The following is a 21,396-nucleotide window of genomic DNA, read 5'->3' on the forward strand; positions in this document are numbered from 1 at the left end:
ACACTTTTTGCCTTACTTGGTCCGTTGTCCTATTACTATTTCTTTGCAAATCACTTTTGCATTTTTAATATCTTCCCTTTTCACCATCTGTTAATATGGTGCCTTCCTTTAAAATTTAATTCTTTTCTTTGAGAAATACATAATTCTATTCCATTCCCAGTTGTTTCATTCATGCAAGCTTTTAGCAGTTTACTAACTTGTATTTGTTGATATGTTGCCTTGAAAAAAGTACTGCCGATTTTTTTCACATGTTTATGTTTCATCTCCCAAAGGAGATTATAGACTCCTTAAGAGAAAGTCATATGAAAGTTCTATCCACCTAGCACCTAAAGCACCTAAGCACCTAGAACAATATTCACTCCATAAAATGGTGCTTAATAAAAGTTGATTTATTGATTGATTGGCCTACTACATCTTCTTTCTGTTCCAGGGAAACCAGAACAACATGATTTGAACATCTTTTACTTCTTCAGAAGAATTAAAGAGTGAGGACTGCCAAACTGTAACACTTTCCACATTGCTGGCTTATTTTAAATTGATACAGAATTTGTGATGGCCATAGAAGTTGTCCTTGAGATGATGAGTATGGTGATGAAGTAAAATGTAAGTCATACATATATTGCTTAATTCAAAACATTGAACAGGACTGTTAGAGTTAATGTAAGCTAGACATTGTTTTGAGTTCATGTTTAACTTCTTAAACAGATTGTCTAGGAAAGCTTCTCTTGAATATCAAAGCCTACAGTAGAACTCATGGTAAATTTGAAAACACATTAAGACACTTTTACTGTAACTCCCACGAGCATCTACGAATAACTAGAGCATCAGGAAACATGTAAATATAGGAGATGAGTTTAGGAGAGGTGAAGAGAGCTCTCTAGATATCCTAAGATCTCAGGGTGGAGGGTATTGGTTTGTTTTCCATTCATCTGCGGTCGCTGATTAGATTCAGCACGCTGGCCAGCTCCCCGTCCACCGGATTTATTGGCCTAAGTGAAAGGAGCTGGGGGGAGGAGAAAGGCACCATCTGCCGCTTTGAATGAATAGATAACCAGAAACTGGGATGAAGACAGTGTGACAGTGCATTAGATGTTGATGCCGCTGATTTTGAGTGGTGTCCTTCTGATCTCGGGGTCCCCATTCCTCCACCCAGGTTTTACAGCAAACCACAAAGGAGAAAGGTCTAAACAACCAGAAACCCTTCTATTTCTCTGATAGGCTCACATCATCAGAAAGTGTTTCCAGTTCTTGGAATTAAAGAATGTTCATCATAGCTTTCCCGGGGTAGGCAAGGGCGAGGGTTCGACTTAAATAGCTGAGCTGCGTAGTCAGGACACCAGTCCGCTCAAAAGGTGATTTTTATGTTGATGAGAGCGGCCTGGAATCAGAGTTTACACTGGTGGGAAAACACACTGCCCAGCCAGCTACTGTCCCCACGCCCCAGATGTAAAGAAGCCTGGAGAAAGGAGGTAGATTCCTCCCTGTAAGGGATCTCGCAGGCTTCCTCTTAGTGAGACTTCTGGATTTGGCGTCTCTAAACAGACAGCCCGCTCTTCGCTAAGAAGTCAGCACTGGTTTGCCCATTTCTTCCTCCCCCAAGAACTTTTTGTCCGCGGGAGGGGGAGACAGGTGGAAGCAATGAGAGCTGGATATCAAGTAGAAAATTATCCACAAAGGGGAGGGGGTGAGTAGGGTGCGAATAAGTTACGGTCAGAACTGATGCTCAGAGACGTCGGGGGCGCTCCGCGCTCTCCCCACCCTAGTCCTCCGCAGCCACCCTTTACGCAGCGGACACGGGAGAGTTAAGCCAATAAACACGTAAGCGCCGCTCCCTCCCCAATCGGCAAGATGCCTCTTCGGCTCTTGGCTGCATCCACCGCTTGCAACACTCGGCATCTTTTCTGGAGGCGCCTTCTTCAGCGGCTGCAGAAGGCATCCGGCTGCGGGCTCGAGGCTCGCAACTGATTCTTCCCCTTGCCAACCTCAGGTCCACGGACACTCCTCTCCCTTCCCCTCCTCCCTTCGAGCTCCTGTGTCGGAGCCCAGCTCCAGGTCGCCGGGCGGAGAAAGCAGTCGCGGCGGCCGAGGTTGAGCAGCAGCGCTCCCGCTGCCTAATTTGGGAAGAAGCGCCCATCCCGGAGAGCCGACCTCCAGCGCCCCCCATCTTTTGCACCCCAAGCCCGGTGCTCCAGGGACCCCCCTCCCCAGGCGCCACCATGCTGGACCCTTCGTCCAGCGAAGAGGAATCGGATGAGATCGTGGAGGAAGAAAGCGGCAAGGAGGTGCTGGGCTCGGCCGCGTCTGGCGCGCGCCTATCACCCAGCCGCACCAGCGAGGGCTCTAGCGGCGGCGGCGGCGCCGGGCTCGCGGGCAGCGGCGGGGCCGGCGCCGGGGCCGGAGTGGGCGCCGGCGGCGGTGGGGGCAGCGGCGCGAGCGGCAGCGGCGGGGCCGGGGGGCTGCAGCCCAGCAGCCGCGCGGGTGGCGGCCGGCCCTCCAGCCCCAGCCCGTCGGTGGTGAGCGAGAAGGAGAAGGAGGAGCTGGAGCGGCTGCAGAAGGAGGAGGAGGAGAGGAAGAAGAGGCTGCAGCTGTATGTGTTCGTGATGCGCTGCATCGCCTATCCCTTCAACGCCAAGCAGCCCACCGACATGGCTCGCCGGCAGCAGAAGGTAGGTGCGCCTGGGAGGCCCAGGGAGCAGCGCACGGACGTCGCCAGGCGGGCGGGGTGAACAATGGGAGCTGGCGGCGCAGCTGGTGAGGAGCATCAGTAGGAGGAGACCGCGCCCTGGGGAAGGGGCTAGGAAGCCCCCTCTGCGTGGCTGGGCCCGACCCAGCGCAGCCCCGAACGCGCATGGAGCTGCCCGCGTGCCCACACTCGGGAGCGCCAGGAAGCGAGGCGGTGTGGACCCGCTTTGTGGCGGGGGAGGATCGGGGAGTGACTTGCAGCCCGCGGTATCCAGAGAGGCCTTGCTAGTTTGCAGGGTTCCCGACACTCTCCAGCAGCGGGCGGCTGCGCTTAGCTCCAGGCCCGCCCTCCTGGGCGTGCGCTCCGCGGGCGGGGCAACCGGCCGGTGTGGGCGCCGCTGTGGAGCCCGAAGAGCGCCTCCGAGCAGCACTGGGCTGGCCCGGGCGGAGAGCAACCGCAAGGGGCAGGCAGGGGAAAGCAAGTCCGGAAGGCGAAGCTGCCAGTCACACTGGGAAGGGCACCCTCCTCCCCGCGCCCAAGTCAGCTGATCACCAACGCGGGGCGCCTAAGGTTCCCCTGGCACTGCTTTCCTCTAGCCGGGGTTCCCTCCAGTTCTTCTTGCCTTTCTTACTGACCCCAGAGCCGGGCCAGGCCCTCTGGTCCTTCCGCCCGGGTCAGTCCCTCTCCCTTCCTTTGACCCTCTTCTGTTCTTTCCAAGGTGACTTCGCCGCCACCTTCTGGTTTCCGAGGCCTTACAGGTCTCTCCACTGCTGCCTTGATAAAGTGCAGCTGCAAAAAGCCTCGCAATTATAAGCATCAAAAGCTTTTTGTGTCTGAGGCAGGGGCAAGGCTAGGCGGGCTCGGGGCTACTTTTGATGTGAAAAAACGCCTGTATCTGATGTTCTCCAGCCAGAGAAAGAGGGGAATGGTTGCTGATGGATGAGGGACAGGAGCGCAGGACGGAAAAGGTGTCAGGTACCAAGTTGGAGTGAGTTTGCGAAGCATTCTGTTTGGCCTCTTTTAAATGAATTTGCAGCCCTTGAGCTGTCAGAAGGCCAGTGAAGCCCCCAGCCGTGGTGTCAGAGGCCAGATCTAACTCCGTTGAGGTTGTGAGATCAGTTTCTTAAATAAAATGAATTTCTCAGGCTACTACCTTTTTAGGACTGAATTACTGTTGATGGAGTAGAGTGTTAGGTTTTCCTATATTTATCCACCCTTATCTTAACACAGATTTCTCTGTTTGTTTTGCTTATATATGTACACACACCACCCAGTGCTGATGATTTATTTTAGCTCTAACAAGCTTGGGTATCAATTTTATTAAAAATAAAACTAATTTCCTGGTTGAGACAAAGTAGGTGGGCTGCTCACTCCACTCTGACCCTGTCCATGGCCCCTTGCCTTTTCGACCTGTATCTTGGACTACAGTTGAGTAAAAGTATTTTCAGAACCATTAAAATTTTCTGGCTATTTTTTTAAGGTGAGGTATTGGGTCTACACACAGGACCTGATATTTCAAGTTTCAAATTGGAATTATTATAAAAAATGTGTGTTTATAGCAGGGGAAATGCAGTCTATCCTATTAATGACAGCACCAATGAACTCCTGTTCCTTTGGCAGTGAAAATTGTTGGGATTTAAATAAAAAATAAAAAACATTTTTCTGTTTATTAGTCTAAAGGCTCTAGATGTCTGTCCTTTAACTAGACCTTATATCAAGCATTAGGATTGAGGAGAAATCCATTCTCATAGAGTCCCAGTTCTTCTAAACAGAACTGTCAGCTTACATGAGAAGGATTATCATGGTGCTAAGTTTTTCTGATCAGATTGTGTTTCACATGAATCCCTTCAAAGCTGTGGTTTTGAGGGACAGTAGGTTCTGCTCTGCTTTTACACATGACCTTAACGTTAGAGAGATTGCAGGACAGATTGATAACACTGGCATTTGGTCAAACTATTTTTAGGTATTGCAGCAAACTAGTGCTAAATACATATCCCAGCAAAGCTACCTCAGGGATGTTGGCTATACTGGAAAGCTGAGTATCTCCTATTACAAAAGAAAACAAGCTTTTCCATTGCTGTATCTTTAATGTTTTTGTATCTTTCTGGAAAAGGATGTTTTGCTATTTTTCTCCAAGAAGAAACCTTGACCTTGGATTTTTTCTTTTTAATGAGGGACCATTGAAATTAACTTTTAAATTTGCATAATCCTTGTGGTAAAATTTAAAGCCAACAGATAAGATTGATGAACTAAAATTAGTCTTGCAGAAATATAAACTAGTTGTAGACGAAACTTGAGTTTGTAGTGCAATGCAAATGGATGAACTAGAAACAGCTAGAGAAAAATGATATAGAGAAAGGGAATCAAGTGACATGGAAAGAGAGCAAGCTGCCTCTGAAAAGAATTGCTGAATTGGGGGAAAAAATACCATACTGTCAAATTATCATGTCATACACTTTAAATTTACACTGTTATGTGTTAGTTATATCTCAGAGCTGGGGAAAAATTGTATTGTACAGATGATAACTCACTTTATGAAAACCAAATAGTCTATATCATAACATTGGTACCGTTTTTCAAGTACCTATCATATGCAGGGCATTTTAGATCATTTTTTTTAAATGGACTTTATTTTTTATAGGAGTTTCAGATTTACCGAAAAATTGAGAAAATAAAAGACTTCCCATACACCCTACACCTGGTTTTCCTGTTAATATTTTATAGTAGTATGGCACATCTGTTACAAGTGGATCAAATGCATTGATTGATGCATTTATACAGTGATGATACAGTGTAATGAACTAGAATATATAGCTTATTCAAATTTCCTTAGTTTTTAATCTAAATTCCTTTTTCTATTCTCAGATCATCTTAAAATTCTCCTAAAACTAACAATGTTAGCATTACCATCCTCATTTTAGAAGAGAAAACTGAGACTCAGAGGTTTTATAATTTGCCTACAGCTCTGTGTAGATCGGGGGAAGAGTGGGAACTGAAGCATAAGGTGTTCTGATTCAAGACCTTATCTTTTTAATATGCGACACTAGCCAGAAAATACCCTAGAATGAAAAATCAAATCCTAGTATCCTGATAACATGTCAAGTGTACTTCTTTACCCAGGATTATATCTATTTGAGTCGAAAGAGGTCTGCCCGTCTCCTTTTGGACACCTATCAAATAGTCAACATGAGCAAAATGGACATTTAGGTATTAACCTCATAAAGGGCATGAAGGAGAGAGATTGGGTGTTAGTTGGTAAATCTGGACATCAGACAGCTGTCAGTCTATGTGGTTGAGGCTGAAAAAAAAGGTATTAAAGTGCAGAAGAACAATTGGGAAGAAGCAGAGGGAGAAGGTACTGTTGCCGTATCATTCTCATAGTTACCTATTTTGATTACACTTTTACTGTGCAAAAAGAGAACCTGGTGATTCCAACAATCTCCCCAGTTAGAAGAAAGGACTTTAAACAGATTACGTGAAAACATATTTTATCATTTATAGGTATATTCTTTTTGTAACACTGTAAATCTAAACATCACATGCTACTGCTGGTAATTAACGACCAAAACAAAAATCTATCCATCAGTCCCAATGTGTGTTTCAGCAGCTCATAAATGGCAATTTGAAAACAATTCTGTGCTTTTAATTTTTCTCCTTTTGTCATATTGGTAAAGTGAATACCTAAGTTGGCATGGCAAAGCTACATCATAAGTTTTTAAATTATGTAGTAACACTGATGGGTGGCTACCTTATATGAACTAGTTACTTATAGATGTTACTGAAGGAAAATAAAAGCAAGCACTGTAAATAATTCTGTGTACTATTTAGGTTGACATGACCAATTATTTTAATTGGGTAGGAATTATTCATAATGTCTGAATTACAAATGTCCAAGTGAGTATTGTGTGAATATATAGGTTTGTGTACATGTGTGTGTGTGTGTGTATGTATGTATATGATAAGGGAAAGAGGCAATCTTAGAATTGGGTCTTTTATGTGAACTCCTGTTTCATTCAAGAGGAATTTATGGCTAGACCAAATACGTGATCAGTTCAAGCTACTCATTTCTGTGTGATTCAGCTTATATCTTGCCATGAAATTATGGCTAGTACTGAGTCACTGTTAGCCATAGAAATGCTCTTTATTCATTTACTGATTTGACTTTGTTAGTTGGTCATGACTCAAAAGCTCATACCTTTCATAAAATTTAGGACTTAGTGCTGGTTAACTATATATGTGTGAGAGTGTGTGTGTATTTTAAATCAATAATAGTGGTTCATACATTCATATATGCTTTGAGGCATTTGGGCTAGTCCCACTTTCAGATTTTTTATGGTTTGCTTCATCACTGCAACATATGATGTTCATTATAGAAAGTAAATATTCTAACCTTTTGAGAGAACTAAATGACAATTAAACCAGGATTTCTTCAAAAAGAATTGCATGTCTCTCTCTTCATCAGGGAAAGAACTGGATTCCTGAAATATCCCTTTTGGCATTTTCCTCCCAATCTCCTCGGGGCAATGGGCAGGAACTGTTTTGTACTGGTACCTGACAGAGACATTCTGAAGATGCAGAATACTGGAAAAGTAATAAAAGAGGTTCTTGCCTCATTATATACTTGGAATAGCCTTATGCTTCAAGGAAATTAAATCTTTCATTCTTGAAGAATTACACTGTATAAAGTGGTGAAAGTCAAATGATTCAAAGAACCCCCCCCCCACTTCGAAAGCAAATTTTATATGCAATAATAGGTTATCACATAAAAATATAATCAGTATTTGTGTTTGGGGAAAGGTGTCTATACAACTTAAACTGGAATAGCTGGGAGAGCTCTATTAACTTAGAAATAAGTTCTAAATAAATGGCTAGTTACTCCTTGTATGAAGTACTCGCCCAGGCTTGGTGGCAGAACCAGAAGATACCTTTTAGATATGCTCCTGAATTGGGGAGCTTATGTTCTAGTTTGGAAAATAAATACATACATGTTACATAAGTTGAGAATCAAAAAGTGTTTAATTGCATGATGCTGATCACAAATACTAAAGTAGGGGAGAGAAAGAGTGTATGTATGCATACATACACAGAGGATTGGATATAATAGTAGGGAAAATCTTCATGGAGGAAGTAGACTAGGGTAAAGTCTTAAAGAATTTTTATGATTTGTATAAGCATAAGGAAAAAACAAGCATTCCATTCTGGAGAAGAGCATGAGGCAGCAGGAATGTGAAAGGAATCATGGTTGGGGAGACATTTTTAGTTCAATTCATTCAATTCCAAGTTACAGAAACCCAGCTCAAGTGGCTAAATCAAAATGAAAATGAGGAGGAGGGGAAAGATTTACTAATGCATTGAATTAAAGAATCCAGTGTAGGGTGACTTCAGGCATGGCTGGATCTAGTTCAAATTACTTCCTCAATGCAATGAAGAGAGATAGCTGATGAAGAGAAAGACTATATCTTGAAACCTGTATTTGGTCTGAAACTCTACCAGTAACAAACCACTGATTGTAGACAAGTCATCTGTCTCTAGGGGTAATTTCTTACATCTGTCATATGAAGAGGGTGATGGGGAAGTTCAGATAATCTCAAATGTACCCTCTCTATACAACAGTTGATAGTTCTTCCTGGATAATGAGGGTATGCATTGTCAAGATTTATAATTTCATTCAAACTTGTATTTGGTGTTTTTATGTTACAAAATGAGGTAGTGTCTTCAGAGAATCTGAGATGGTTAGAGATAAAGTTAGAGTTCACTTTGCCATACTATCTACATTTTCAAATGAGGAGGTGATGTCTTAAAAGGTTACAAGATGACAGAATATACTAGAGAGTGTAAACTATGGCCTGTGGGGCTGAAAGTGATCCACATGTGTATTTTTTTTTACAGTGCATTTTTCAGTTTTTTAATTAGTTCTCAACATTCAAAACTATCAAAATATTGCAAAAAACAATAGAAAAAATTACCAACCCATTATTTAAATAAAGCAAAGTTGACCATAACTAAAATTATAAAAGGGATGCCATATATATATGGTATGGTAAGACACTAGCTATCTGGCTTTTGCCAACACTAGTTCTTCTTGCCATTGCTGCATGGATATTACTGGCCTGACCCTGGGACATGTATTGCATCCAGGAGATGGAACTAGAATTTGGAACTCTATGTTCCATGTCTCTGGCAACAGTTTCTCTGTCAGGATCAGATTTATAGGTTCTCCCATATTGGAGGGTGATGATCAAAATTAGCTTGTAATTTTTTTATCATTTGTCTGTCCAAGCATTTGATAGAATTATTTCTCTGTCATTAGCAGGTACAGAAAAGGGGATGAAGTAAGCAAAAGATTTGAAATCTGGCCATTGCTCTTGACATATGATGGTCAGTGAAGGACAGTAGTTAAGAGCCTTAAGTAGACTCAGAAAGTTCAATGCCTGTTTTTGTTTCCTGGCTGTATTCCTAATTTGCTCTGTGATTTTGGGCAACTTACTTAATCTCTCTATGACTGAGTTTACTCATCAATAAAATGGAGATAGTAGTGCTACCTCCAGCACTGAGTCCTTTGAAAATTAAGTGAGATGATACAGTGAAGCTCTAAGAACAATGTCTGACGTTTGGTTAAAGTCTACATAAGTTGTCAGTTCTTGTTCAGTTGATATGTGCAATGTTCTGTTATTTTCATCTGTAAAAGGACTGGGAAAGTCCATATATATAGAGTAATAACCAGAGCAAATCCTGTATTCATTATTGCTGTCATTGTGATCATCATCAGTATTGGCATGATAAGCAGACCTAGAACTTAGTATTTACCACTAGCATCATCTACAGAATAGATGGGGTCAAGGATACAATGCATTGTATCCTTCACCAGCGCTGCAAAGCTTCAGACTCTGGTTTACATCCCTTGTCAGTTTTCTGACCTGCTGGCTATGTAGCCTTGGGTATTTTATGCAATGTCTTTAAGTCTTAGTTTCCTCATATGTAACATGGGGGAAAATAATATTGAGGATTACAAGAAAGAAAACATGCTAATTGCTTAGAAAGTCCTTAATGTGGGGTAAATACTGGGCAAATGTTATCAGTAACAATATTAATAGTATTCTCACATTTTTATTCACAAAATATCCCCATGCTATTTCATACTACAGTACCTTTGCTCATGCTGTTCCTTATTTTAGAACTTCTTTCTCACCTTTCTTCACTTGATTTGCTCTTGTTTCTCCTTTAATTCAGATGTTATCTCCTTTAAGCAGCCTTACCCAAATCTTTATATTGGGCTGAATGCTCCCACAACTCCCTAGTTTTTCCATTTTACCTTATTTACTTGTTTAAGTTACCTTTTGTGTGTATGCCTCCCTCCCTCTAGACTGCAAGAACCCCAAAGACAGGGACCACATTTTACTCTTCTTGGATTCCCCATCTTCCGAAACAGTGTCTGGCACATTGTAGGTGCTTATAGACATTCAGACTGTTAAAATTCTACACTGATGCCTTATTTCCTAGGGAGTTTCTAGGAAGAGGAAGTGAAGTCTTAAATACAGTCTGCCTCTATTATAGGTATACAACTTACTTTTATAAAAACTTCTTAGTGGAAAACATGAAGAATAAACCCATTACCAAATAATTTCTAAATAACTTATGTTGCAGAAATGTATCATTGATCACCTCCCACATTAGCCTGTTTATATCAACAAATGACAAAATTCTAGATCCATTATAGAGAAAAGTCTTCATTAAAGACCGTGAGCAATTATGAATTTCTTACAATGGCTGAATCGCAGTTGAACTTAAATCACTACAGTGCATATTTAAGTGGCCAACATTAAATAAGAAAGAGATGAGGTGAGAACTGAATCTCCTCACTGGGTATATGTTCTTTATTAAGATTTATTTGATTTAGTTCTTTCTGAAGAGGAAGGAAAAAAAAAAAGGACAGGCAGTCAACAGCATTATCGTGAAAGTTCAGCTGTTTAAAATATCATCATTGTCAATGTTGCTAAAGTTGTATAATAGAATCTATAAATTCTATATACTTAGACATGAATAAATACACTTATTTTCTCTACTTTAATCTCTATGGGATTTTAGAACTATTTCTTCTCTTATTGTAAGCTGTCTAAAGTCCTTTCTGAGTGAAGTCAGGCTATAAATAAATAATAATAACTGTAACACTGTTGTATATTGGATGTGGTAATAAGAATATGAGAGGTATGAAATATCTATAAAAAGGGAAAACAGCTTAGGTATGGATTTTTCTGATACCTTTCACTAGTCAAAGGGAAAATTACCTTTACTAAGCCATTCCTTTCATCTTAACAAACAGGGGAAACATTGAGAAGTTTGAAAAATGAATTGAGTTATCAAGCCCTCAAGTGTTCCAAGCTTCTGGCTACTATACTAAAATTGAGAGATAAGGAATAAACTGGTAATGTAATCAGCAGCCTATTGGGGGAAAATATCAACCTGTCATGTAGTATTTCTCAGGATCACTTCTTTACAGTAACAAAGTTCTGAGATTATTTAAACTTAACTTTTTTTAATCCTTAAGTGTTCCAGGAGCACATGCTAAGTTGCAAGCCCTCCAGAGGCTGAGGTGCTTTCCAAAAGGTGGTGGAATTTTGGCGTACATTTGGAGTGGTACATAGAATCTACTGTGCCACTCAAGACAGCAAGAAAAAAACACTGAAAACTCTTGTAAATAATTATGCCTTCTGTTGCCCATGTAGAAAAACAGCCTTTTGGTGTAGATGGTAGGCATAGACTTGTTTAAGCAAATGAGTTAAAATATATTTTGAACATCTACTTTGGTGATTTTTCTGACAAGTGCAGCAACTGTTGTCTATAAGGCAGCGTGTCATAACATACTGTGTTCAAAACATTTCTTGGGGGCTCTTCCATATTCAGTTTTTGTTTGTTATACATCATCAGACAACATTGTTTAGAGCCACTTCTGCATACAAGAAATTCACTAAATCCAGTAGGTAAAATATGCAGTGACATTTTGGACAGCCTTTCTGATCTCTAAGAACCTATCTATCTGACTAAGAAATTGAGGTGTGCTGATATAAAACCTAACATAGTATAAGGCAGGATATGGGGTCTGAATCTTAAAAAACAGTATTTTTCAGGTCTCCATCCTTGGCCTTTGTTATGCATTGATTGTACTCCCCCATGACTTATATATCAAAGTCCTAACCCCCAGTACTTCCGAATGTGACCATATTTGGAAATAAGGTCTTCATAGGTGTAATCAGTTAAGATGAGGTCATTATGGTGGACCTTAATCCATTATGACTGGCGTCCTTATGAAAAGGAAAATTTGAACATGGAGACATGCACACAAGGAGAACACCATGTAAAGAGGAAGGCCCAGAGTATAGAGAAGATTTTACAAGCAAAAAACACCAAGGATTGCCAAAAAACACCAGAAACTAGGGGAAAGGCATGAAATATATTTTTTCTCAGAGGGAGCCATCAGGAGGAGTCAACCCTGCTGACACCTTGATGTTACATTTCTAGCCTCCAGAACTGTGGAATAATATATTTCTACCATGTGGTACTTTGTTACAGAAGTCCAACAACTCAAACAGCACTCTTCTCATCCCGACATCATCTCTCTGGGCAACCTCACCACTAATGATGGCTTTAGCTACTAACATCTCCACATTTCCCATTCTCAAGTCTTTGCATCTGACATAAGTCTCTCACCAAATCTCCAAATCCATACATCTAGTCATTTCCATCAGCCCTGCTGAAGGTGTGCTCTCAGACTAGTGCAAATCAGTCAGCACTTTGTCTTGGGTCTACAATGAGATAAGGAACTTGCACTAGAATGCAAATCAAGTCACTTCTTCCTTCAAGAAAGTCTTGCTACAGAAAATAATTGGGGGAATTGAACAGATTTGTGCTGAAGGTGATGTTGTTTCCAGTAGTAGCATTTTATCTTGAGGAGGACCAATAGCAAACAGTTCACAGGTGGCACAGGTCTGAAAACTCTACTTGGAAGAGCATTGACCTCCATGCCATGTCCCTTAGGAAGTCCTCAGACCATTCATCAACAGTAGAATTTCTTACCAAGACTCTTTCTCCCTCTATTTTCTAACTCTGTGAATGGTCTAGTGGTGCTAGTGTATATAACCAAGCTATTTCAAGGAAGAAGTGTACAACTCAACTCCAAATCTTTACTGTTGATCATACTCACCACCAAAGGATGCACATGTCCTGTTGATGGTTCCTCCTGAGCAGGTTTTCATCTTTTTCTCCTCCTCTTAATCACTGGTGCCCTGCTTTGGGCCCTCCTTTCTTGCCTACATTCCATCCAGACACCAAGTGATCATTCTGAAGGACAAATCCAATCATGACCTTTCCCTGCTAAGAATTCTTCTGCAGCTTTCTGTTGCCTACACAGGATAAACTCTTAAATTCACTTGCATGGCTTAACTAGATCCTCCCTCCTTAGTCAGCCTCAACTCCTGCACTTCTGTACGTGCCCTCGCTTTTAGACTGTTAAACCACTTACCATCCCTTCACCACTGCATGTTCTTTTGTGCCTCGGTGTCTTTACACACACCTTTACACTTGTTCCTCCTGCTTGAAAAAGTCCTGCCCACCTTGCCTTCCCTCTCTCTCCTGGGTAGACAATGGCACCCAATCATTATAGAGAACAGGAATCAGTAATGACTTTATTGTATGTTTACTCTGTGTAATCATTGTTGTATAAATTTATAAGCCTTATTCATTGAACATTTACAGTAACCCTGTAAGATAGGTACTAAACATCTCAACCCTATAGATGAAGAAATAAAGAGGCAAAGCAGTGAAGAAACTTGTCTTGTGAGTGATAGAGCGGGGTTGGTGCTCAGGTCGTCTGAGTCTAGCCTGCACTCTTAACTACGTGCTGTATTATCTACATTGCAGCCTTTAACACATCTTAATTCAATGTATTCTATTTTGTTCTCCTGACTCTACAGAGATGATTTAATTTAGTATCCTGTTGTGTCTGGTACATAGTGCATACACCTAAAAGGCACCAATAAATTGTTGATGCATGAATTTATGATTGTTTAGAGAATAGTAATAAATACTAGCTGAAATAAGCAGGCAAAGAGAGGCAACAAAGGGCCAGGTAATTTATTTAAATACCCCTGGGTGAGGTTCTATGGCCTTCTTGCTGGAGGCCAGAGAAGTCACGCCCGGTTAGGGAGGTGGGGCGCTTATAAGGGATTAGGAGGGGGAGGAGTGGGCAAGCTATCTTAGGGGGGTGTTGAGAGGTATGATTGGCTAAAGGTGACATAATAGTCAACTAGAAACTTTTTTTCCTTCCAAGAGGGAGGAGGCTGACATCCGGGTCCCAGTTGGCACATCAGGATGGAATTCAGGGAGAGCTGTCCCCTTTCCATATACGGCATGGACTTTGGGGTCTGGTCTGTTCTCCCCCTATGGCATCTCTCTGTTCTGTTTGCATGTCCTTGTTTTTCCTTTCTCCAGCCTAACACTCCTTACCATTTATTAGCATGTTCACTGAGATCATCTCCTTTCTGCTTTGGAATGACCTTTTTGAGCAGGTGGTGCATATATTCTAGATCTGTTTCTGTAGCAGGCAGAAGTGAAGTCCAGAGGTCCCACAGGCTGGAAAGAATTATAGAACACCAACCTGGCCCCCTGAATGCACCTGGGGCACTCCCCACTGCGCACACTAAGTATGGCCAAGGCCACTGCAGACTTTTGAAGGTCATGGTGACTCACAGTTTTAGATGGTCCAGCCCCCTCACAGCAAACATGTTAAAATACACCTTACATCCTTTTACCATTTTTATTATTAAAATACTGGAAAGATTTTTTCAATCTTTTAAAACTACCTGTCTATATAACTTGGTTAATAAGTGACTGTGATTTCTCAGGAGTCATGGTACATTCCTAGGAATTCTTGCAAACTGAGAAAAGCAACCTCACCAATAGTTTTAATAGTAGCACATTTTATGAGTACTACATTTAACACTTAAGTTGACACGTTTGAAAGTCATTTAACCAAACATTTATTAATTTTGATTTTCCATGTTTAGTTTTACATTTTGGAGACAATATCGTTTATTTAAGATCTTAGACTATTTTTTAGGCCCTTGGATTGTTTCAAGACTCTGTCATCGTGTCTCTGTTACTAAACAGATAAAAATAGCCCTTAGCCAGGCTTGATGGAGGAAGTTGCATTTGAACTGAGCCTCAAGCTGACCGAGAAGATCAAAGGATAGGGATGTGATATTTTTTGGAGGGAAAGGAAAGGTACTTTGAAGTATTCAGAGGTGAGAAAATGCAAAGAAAGTTTAAGGGCCTCTGAACAAATATTATTGTATAAGATTCTAATATTGGAGATAAAAGAAACAAGAACAAAGGTTTGTTCATGACTGAGGAAGCACTTCAACATCAGAGCAAAGGGGTTGGGCCAGAGAGGGGAGGGAGGGAGCTTCATTCCATAGGCAGCGGAGACCCACAGAGAATTCTGAGCGGCTGAGCAGTGGTACCATCAATGTGGTGTTTTAACCTGATTAATCTAAGCAAAGTGTGTAGAAAGCATGAAGGGAGAGAAAAGAGTGTAAATGTCTTCATGCTGTGAGAAAAGGTCACAAATTAAGTTTGAACATTGTATCCAGCACAGATAATCTTCATAGATTTTGGGGGAAATTTTTAGAAAATCTCAGAAAATTAATGTCTATTTGTAGCAGTGCCTTCAGTCATTAGTTCAAAAGCATTTTGTTAGAACAATTGTTGATCCTTGTCTTTTGTTTTATTAGAGTAGTTTTTATGTATTCATCAAAATGTGTGGGATATGCATGTTCATTTCTCTTCTTACATATCATAAGACTGCAAAGTAAGGTGCCTGCCCTTTAAAGAATATTTAGTTTCAGTTTGAATAATATTCAGTTTGAATAATATTCAAAAAATATATTCTGATACTTGCCTGTGCAAGTGCAAAAACGCATATGCATAATATTGTGGAGAGGATAATGACTCTTAGACAATAAACCTAGAGTCAGACCTGGTGTAATGTTAGAAAATGTACAGGTGATTCCATTTTAGGTTCCAGCTGACCTGGAGGATTCAGCTTAATCTGCCCCAAGAAGGCATGAGCTCTACAAGCCCAGATTTATATCGAGCCCACAGGAAGACAGATGAGGGTGTATCGTTTGTTAGTACAGGCATGAAAGGGGAGAGAAAATTTCTAAAAGTGTTCAACCAGACTAGTAGAGAATCTTGGATTTGTCCCTCTCACCATATGATTCCATCACAAAGAGTGATCTAGGTTTGCATAGGCATCCAGAGATTAGGGTGTATTCATACTCTTTGCCCTTCCTCACTCCCTCTCTAATGAAAAGATTCTGATCTTATTGGTGAGATTTGAGGAAAGTTATTGGACCACAATTATTAGTGGTCAGTCACATTAAAAGGGAAGCATAAGGTTTCCAGTAGTCCCTCCTCCTGCACATTACCATCAACTTTTCTTTCATTGGTTAATAGAGATGGTAAGTTTTGGATGTGGACAGAGGGGTAGAGGAAGGTTTCCTGCTCCAACCCAGTCTTCCAAAGTCCTAATAATAAAGAAGGATTTTATTACCCACTTATTGTTGTTATCTGTGTTTATAGTTCTCCTGAGAAGATAGGTGACTTTGGTCTAAGATAATATCCAGGTAGTCCTAGGTCACCAAGTCATTACACCATCTGAAAGGGTATAAAGGATTCAGAACACCACATTATTTACCAGAGGGTCACCACTCAGTTGCATTGAAACTGAGGAATAGGTAGGATTTGAACATAGGAAGGCAAGAGAGGAGGTATTCTAGGGACAGCATGAGCAAAGACACAGAAGCCACAAAAAGCACATACAAGGCATAATGTCAGGAAGGTAGAATGGGACCAGTAATAGTAAGCATTCAATACCACTAGATTTCACCAATTGTCCTTTATTTATTTGGTAGAAACTCAGGAACCTTTGAAAATTACCTGTAACCCTGAGTAGCTCCAATGGAAATAGCATCAAACTGAAGCATGGGGCCCATCAAAGATAATGCAGACATCTGGGTGATTGCCATATGGGGGTTGATTGGCCTTGATCTTATCTTAAAGTAATGTGTTTTCCCATAAGGCATTTTGAGGCTTCAGAATTTCTAAGGAATATTGTCAACACAAACAGAATGTCTTATTTGCAAAGGACATGATTTGCTCCAGCATTTTTCTGTGACCAGGTTAGAAGCAATTTCCTATCAACTTTGACAACGGTCCCATATCATTTGTCAGCCTTCCTGTTTGTCTGTCAATGGAGAAAAAAGGATTTTTTTGTACTATCTGCTTTCCACAGGGAGCCTATGTACTGCTGTGTATTATGATTCAGCATTACAGACCTTCAAAATGAACAGACACAGGTTAATATTTCTACTTGTTTTAATCAGAAGCACATCCCCATCCACGACTCCCCGACATCTCCCCAAGTAGCAGTTCTAAACAACTGTGGATCTGCTGTTTAGTCCAAAGAGCTTTTCTTATTTTTCTCTCCATTTCTATGTGCTGAGAACTCAAAGCTGCCTTTTGTCAATATTCAATTATGATTTGAGTCAGAAGGCCATGTTAATCTCTTACAGAGGGGCGTAATGTAGTCACTTGCTCTCGCCTCCATTTGCTTATCTGTGGAAAACAATCCATCACATTTGACTAACGAAATATAGGTCTGCTGCAGTATAAGTTATATTTTCCAAATTAAGTGTCTCTTTACTTCCTTATGACCTGGCAATAAATGGTGGTATCAGAAAAAAATTGTTGGAAAAGAAAACTAAATTCAACATTACACTTATTGTATACACCAAACTTTAGGGAGATTTATGATCTAGAAAATTTCCTTCTTCTCCACTCACAGTAAGAACTCTGTGCATTTCTGTTTTGTATACTCATCCAAATGCTTTTATGTAAGGCTCTCTCTAATCACTATCCTTTGGAATAATCTTTTGTTTCCAGTGCAATCTATTATTGAATATTATCTTTGTCACTGAGCTTTGGTTTCAGAACAAAAACGTTTCACTCCTAAGATAAAAAAAAAATCCTAACAAAGATTTCCTACAAATAAAAGAGCAAAAAAATATTTAGAAAGTGCAGTAATTTATTTTGATTTTATTAACACCAATTTACCCACCTACTTGAAATGCCAGCTCCTTGGAGACGACAACAACATAAGACATTTATGTTAAGTTGGATGAAAATTGACATTGTTGCATGACCCCAAACTCATATAAGCAACACATCACTAAAGTGATGTTGATACTACAGATTTTCCCACTGAATTTAATCAGTATGACCAGCCAATTGAAATGGTTGAAATGAGTTTCAATTGTACCTTGTAAATATAAAAAAAACATATCTGTATACCCTATTTTTAGAGGATACTAAATTTACTCCCCAATTCCAAGTGAAATTAGTTTTTTCAGGTTATTTTCCCCCATCCTCAGCTTCAGAAATAAATGCAGATCAGTCCAAACCCATTAGCACAATGACATTGTACTGGAAATATGGCTAGCTCATGGGTGACCTTGTGATCTAAGTTGAGCCAGTCAGGCTGAAGGGAAAGACTTGTATTCCATGCTTGGGAGAAAAGTTTTTCTGCCCCTGATGGACGTACATGGAAGTGTGTGCTCTACTGGTACAGGCAGCCATTTCAGAACCATGCGGAGACCCAGCTTAGACTCCAGCCATGACTGAAGATAATGAGGTAGCTGGAGTAGAGAGATGCTTGCTTTTCTGACGAAGGTATTGGGCTGCAACATTAAGCCAGACCTGGCGCCCATCTTTCATCCAGCATGCCAATAATGTCATTAATTCCTTTCTTGTGTAAATCATTTTGAATTGGAATTTTCCATACTTACAGCCCAAACCAGTCTATACTGTGTTTCTCTTCAAAACAGGAATTCTGGGAGTTGAATTATCAGGCCTTAACTCATTAGCTTAGCATATTTGGATTCAGACCTAGGTAGAAATATAATCCTATTTATGATGTAAGAAGCAAAATAAGAATTATTTCCCTCTAACTCATGTATAATTTGGCCAAAATTGTTGATTAAACGTGAATTATGTCTTAGCACAGGTTAGCTTTTATTGTAACTAAAAAGATAAAATGAATTCAATGAAGTATTCATCATCACTCTGACTTAAATGGGCTATTTTACATATCTTTCTATAAATAAGAGCAGAACATGTTTATTGCAGAGAAATCAAATAATATGAAATTATAAAGTACAAGTTAAAGTAATCCTCTATTGCCACCATGTAGACATACACTCTGCACAGAAAATATATTTATCTACATATATATATCAATATTATAATGTTTTGTATAAAAGTAATAATTCCATACATAGTGTTTTGCAACATGCTTTTTTGCACAGCAGTATATAAAGGAAATCTTTCCATGTCAGTAACTATAAAAATGTGTCTCCTTCTAAATGGCTAGTAGCAATCCACTTGAAGGATACACCATAATTTATTCAACCAGTAGTCTATTGATTTTTGTTTCTACTAGTGTATCAATTCTACAGTAAGCATCTTTGTGTACCTAGCTTTCTACACTTCTCCAAATGTTTATGTTTTTAATATAAAGATTATGTTCATTTAGATTTTGTTACCAATTTCCAAAGCATCTGTAAATATTTACGGTCCCATTAGAGGAGCATGACCTTGTCCAGTTCCCCATGTTAAAACTGGACATCATTTTTTTTCAGCTTTGCTAATCTGATGGGTAATTTTTAAAGTCTGTATCTGCATTTCTTTCTTCCTTGTTTATTACTTTTTGTATTTCTTCTTTTACAAATTCCCAGTTACATCCTGTCCATTTGTTTATTATTTGTTTAAATAGCTCATTCTATTTTTGTGGTATTAACACCTTGTCATATGTGTGAAATTTATGTTTTGTCCTTTTTGTTGGATTTTTTTGTGTGTGTGTTTATTTGTCATATTGTTGGCTTATTTCTGTTAGGCTGAGCAGAATTTTTTAATGTGAATCTATCTACTTTCTCTCTTTATGGTTTCTGGTTTCATGCAATGAAATACCCTTTATACCCAAAGAGCATAAAACTGTTCATACATATTTTCTTCTAGTACTTTAATGGCTTCATTTTGTGCCTTAATATTTTTGCTCATCTAAAATTTATTACAGTGTAATGAATGAAGAATGAAACCAACTTTCCAAACAATTAGTCAGTTGTGTCAACATCATGGATTAAGTAATATATTTGCTCTCCAGTTATGTTAAATGCTTTTTTATCAATATACTAATTCTTATTAATATATATGTTTTCATTTTGAGTTCTGCATAGAAAACCATTCGTCTAACATTCCCTTCTTTCACCATAACTACTCTGATTTCATTATGTAGCTTTATGATAGGTTTTAGGGTATATTAATAAAAAATAGTTCACTTTATTACACTTTTTCAGAATATCCCTGCTGCTTCTTGAATTTTTTATACTTCGGGAAAATATTTTTTAATTAATCTGTCAGTGAGAAAATAAAGGTCATTTGGATTTTTATTGGAATTCCATTGCATCTATAGAGTAAAGTAGGGAAAGGTGACATCTTTATGACATTGAGTAATGCTGTCTAAGAACCAAGAATATTTCTCCATTAAATAAAACATTTTTATGTATCTCAGTTTAATTTAGTATTTTTTGACATATATGCCCTAAATATTTGGTGTTCAATTCCTAAATAAACTATAACATTTATTAGCTGAGTGTCCTTACCTGATTCCCTGCATTAACCAACACTCTCCATTCCCTTTGAAAAACAGATGCTCAAGGCTCTTAGACTTATTCTCTAATATAACTGGGTGTTTCTTCCCCCCACTCCAATAAATGGAATTGTATGCTCATCAAGAGTAATTGTGCTTCCCAAACCTGTTTAAGCAAGTTCCATTAGTTATTACAACTTCATAATTCAATTAAATATTGTATAACTTATTAAGTATGATTGTGAAAACAAAGGATTGTCTTTGTTTATATTAAACAAACTGATTGCTTTGGGAAGATCCAGTTACATTAAAAAAATGTCATTAAGTTGCAGTTGGGCAAAACTACAGTAGCATTTGGACAGAAAAGTAGTAAAAGCCTAAAGGATTCTTTGGTTGGATTGCTTCATAAATTCTTTAGTTTTCTATTCCTCTTCGAAGAAATAAAAACTGGAAATCATAGATCATATATTGTGGGTGCTAATGAGGATGTGCAACTTCAATCATGAGCCTCTACATAAAGGCAAGGTTGTAACCCTACATCAAAAATCAGCAAATGAATAATTATACATTTTTAATAAAATTAGATATCTGTTACTTTACATGTTACAATTCTCTATTTCCACTTTTTTTTAAAGTTAAGCCATTGTAGTACTATCCTGATGGTATTGGATATGAGGAATTCTGCAGTATTTTAAGTTTTCTGTTGGCATGTGCAAAAAAATGTGAATATTTAAAATATTACTTGTCATTCTAAATAGTTTAAGCTATTTTTGGTGTTTCTTGATAATACAAATTAGAAAAATAATTTTGGTTTTTTTCCAATGTTTTTTCTTTTCTAATTTCATTGGCTAACATTGACTTCTCTATTACTATTACACATGGCAAGATAACATGATGCTTAAACTTTCAGGTACATGAACTTTGAAAATTTTTAATTCAGGACAATTAATTTTAT

At 39.3% G+C, this 21,396-nt stretch overlaps 1 protein-coding gene across 17 annotated transcripts in view; it reads left to right on the plus strand.

Annotated features, from left to right (window-relative positions):
* Nucleotides 1-338: 338 nt before the first annotated feature.
* The window catches only part of CADPS (calcium dependent secretion activator), a 427,320-nt gene continuing 406,262 nt past the window's right edge, over nt 339-21,396 (plus strand). For 3 of the 17 annotated variants that reach the window (XM_057507966.1, XM_057507969.1, XM_057507979.1), the window contains exon 1: nt 342-2,666. In XM_057507966.1, coding sequence (XP_057363949.1) covers nt 2,217-2,666 — 450 coding nt within the window. In that variant the 5' untranslated portion in view covers nt 342-2,216. Of the gene's footprint in view, nt 2,667-21,396 lie in introns of all 17 variants that reach the window. The other 14 variants (XM_057507963.1, XM_057507964.1, XM_057507974.1 and 11 more) reach the window with 10 other exon arrangements.

The sequence above is a fragment of the Manis pentadactyla genome, chromosome 1, assembly GCF_030020395.1.
Source record: "Manis pentadactyla isolate mManPen7 chromosome 1, mManPen7.hap1, whole genome shotgun sequence".
Classification (NCBI taxonomy): domain Eukaryota; kingdom Metazoa; phylum Chordata; class Mammalia; order Pholidota; family Manidae; genus Manis; species Manis pentadactyla.